Source organism: Propithecus coquereli, unplaced genomic scaffold (assembly GCF_000956105.1).
Source record: "Propithecus coquereli isolate 6110/MARCELLA unplaced genomic scaffold, Pcoq_1.0 Scaffold67, whole genome shotgun sequence".
NCBI lineage: Eukaryota > Metazoa > Chordata > Mammalia > Primates > Indriidae > Propithecus > Propithecus coquereli.
Window position 1 is genome coordinate 3,289,074 of NW_012152729.1, and position 2,649 is coordinate 3,291,722.

General features: G+C 59.0%; 1 protein-coding gene across 1 annotated transcript in view; it reads right to left on the bottom strand.

The window, feature by feature from the left end:
• The window catches only part of CDH1 (cadherin 1, type 1, E-cadherin (epithelial)), a 79,909-nt gene extending 77,854 nt beyond the window's left edge, over positions 1-2,055 (bottom strand). Inside the window, exons 1-2 of the mRNA XM_012660606.1 lie at positions 1,890-2,055; positions 956-1,070 (exon numbers count right to left, since the gene is read on the bottom strand). Of these exons, the coding sequence (XP_012516060.1) occupies positions 956-1,070; positions 1,890-1,937 (163 nt within the window). The 5' untranslated portion in view covers positions 1,938-2,055. The remainder of the gene's footprint in view (positions 1-955; positions 1,071-1,889) is intronic.
• Between the last annotated feature and the right edge of the window lie 594 nt (positions 2,056-2,649).

A 2,649-nucleotide genomic window follows, 5' to 3' on the forward strand; every position in this document is an offset into this window, starting at 1 on the left:
AAAAAAAAAAAATTCTAAGACAACAGCATGAATTGCTGCTGATTTTTCACATGGCCAAAGGCTGGAAGAATAAATACAGTGGAAGTGTTCCCTCGGGGGAATTGTGGGTGATTTCTTTGTTTAAAGAGTTATTTCTTTTATTGTAATGATACTCCCCCGATCAACTAAATTCATGGGGGAGGAGAAAGTGGTTTGATACAAAGTAAGCACCTGGGAATCAGCGAAACCAGAGGAGAAAACCTACCCCTTCCCTGGCTCCCACCCCTGGGCAACAGTGAAGGGGAACAAAGCAAACTCTAGATTATCACAGCGATAAACCTAGAAGTACACGGGGCGTTTGTGTGTGTTTTCATCCCTAGTCTGAGCTACCATGCTTTTGGGGGGGGGGGGGAATCATTATTCCTTAGAGGAAACAGTACCTGTATCAAAATGTTTTCATCTCTATGAACAAAAGCCATATCCCTGGAAACCAAGAAAGGGCTCCTCCTCAGTCACCCAGAGATGGGGCCTGGGAGTCAGATGCCAGTTTGAATTCTTGCTCTGCTGACCCTGGGCAAAGGGACATCACCCTCAGAGCCTCGATTTGCTCATCTGGAAAACGGGAATATTCCTGTCCCGCCTTCCCACCCAGCAGGTTTTTGTAGTCTGAAATGAGGCAGCCTCTAAAATGGCCAGGGCAGTATGAGAAACCCAGAGGGCCTCTAATAAGTGCCTGGCACCTCTGCTCCTTTATAATATACTTAACCAGGCAGGGCTACCCGCTCAACCACACTGCTCAATCGTGGTAAAAGTTTATTTAGATCCCTAAACCTGAGTAAATTCCAGGGGGGTGTCGTTTGAGCCACGGAAGGAGCTGGCCCACTGCAACCCAGGGGCGTGGGAGCACAATTTCTCGACTCTATCCCAACCCCACCCCACCCCACTCCGCCCAGGGCCACCAGCGTCGCGCCCTCACCTCTGCCCAGGACACGTCTTCTCTCCAGGTGCCGCCGGGGGACGGTAAACGTGTAGCTCTCGGCGCCAAAGCCGGGATAGCAGGGCTCTGGCTCCTGGCACAGCCACGAGGAGACCTGGCGGGGGGTGGGGAGAAAGGTAAGGAACGAGGGCGACCTGGGGGGGCCCTCCTGCCCACACCGAAACCAACAGCGCCGCCCCTCCCTCGCTCCTGGCGCCAGGATTGTGGGAGGAGCCCCCACCCAGCCCCGGGCGGGCAGGGACGTCATCCTCTCCCGTCCCGAGACCTAAGGCCGCCGACCCCCCCCGGAGCTCCAGGAGAAGGGGCCGCCGGGTCACCTCCTCAGGACTTAGCCCACGTTGGAGACGTCTGTACTCTTCCTGCCCCCACCCTCCTCAGACTGGGCATGCTCTCGCTCCCAAGTCTATTTCCTCATACCGAGGGGCGCTCCGACCTCCTCCGACCCCACCTCTTATCCCGGGGGCCCCCTATTCCTGTTACCACCCTTTCTTCACATGGCAGGTGCCTTTTTTCTACGGATGCCCCTTTCCTTACCTCGGGGATCGTCCCCGCTACACCTGGCTCCCCTTTATTTGCACCGGGGCGCCCCTTTTCCACATCCCGACCCCCACCCTGCTCCGCGCCCCAGCGCCCGCCCCAGGACCACACCGCGGCCAACCCGGAGTCCCCCCAGCCTGCAGCGCGGCGCCCCCCGCCCCGTATTTGCTGGAGGGCCGGGCAAAGCCGCGCTCGCGCCGCGCCCCCTCCCGCCCTCACCGCCGCGGGGTCCAGAGCGCGCCGCGGCTTCAGGCCGTTCCGGCCCCTTCGACCCAAACTTTCTAAGAAGAAGGGAAGCGGCGACGCCGGGAGAGAGGAAGGGACGCGCGGACAGCGGGGCCGGGAGGCGTCCCGCGCGGTCAGGGGCCCGCCGTACCTGCAGCAGCAGCAGGAGCGCGCAGAGGCTGCGGCTCGCGGGGCCCATGGCGGGCCGGGGGTGCCGGGCGCAGGCGGGGGCCGGGTGCGGTCGGGCCGGGCTGGGCCGGGCTGGAGTCTGAACGTACTTCCGCGAACTCACAGGTGCTTTGCGGCTCCGAACGCCACTGAGCCCGGCTGTGCCACGGCCGCCAGGTGAGCCTCGGAGGCACCGCCCCGGGCACCGCTGATTGGCTGAGGATGCACCTGCCGGCCGCAGCCAATGAGCGGCGCGGCGCGGCCCTCGGCTTCCTCCGGAGGGCAGGGGGCGGCCCGCCCACGGCCCCGCCCCCGGCCTCGCGCCGACCGGGTGACCCACTGGTCTGTTTTGGTAGGGTCAGGGGTCGGGTAATGGACCTGCAAGATTCTGATTCCAGCAAGTTCGAATCCTAGGCCCGCCGGTGGCTCACTGAGACCTGGGATCAGAAAGGACTTTACCCTTTATCTAGTTCTTTAAAAAAAAAAAAAAGCAACTAAGTCTTTTTAACTTTAGGGCCTCATGGGTTAGTGAATCAGCAAATCTATCTATTGGGTCAGGACCACCTATGGAAACCTCAACTTCTCCACCGGCCAAGCAGGAATAATGATCATAAATGCCTCCCTCCCTATGTTGCCGTGAGGCAACTTATTAACTTATTACAGTTAATAAGACCAATGTTTTTCCTTCTTCTTTCTTTTTCTTTCTTTCTTTCTTTTTTTTTTTTTTTTTGAGACAGGGTCGT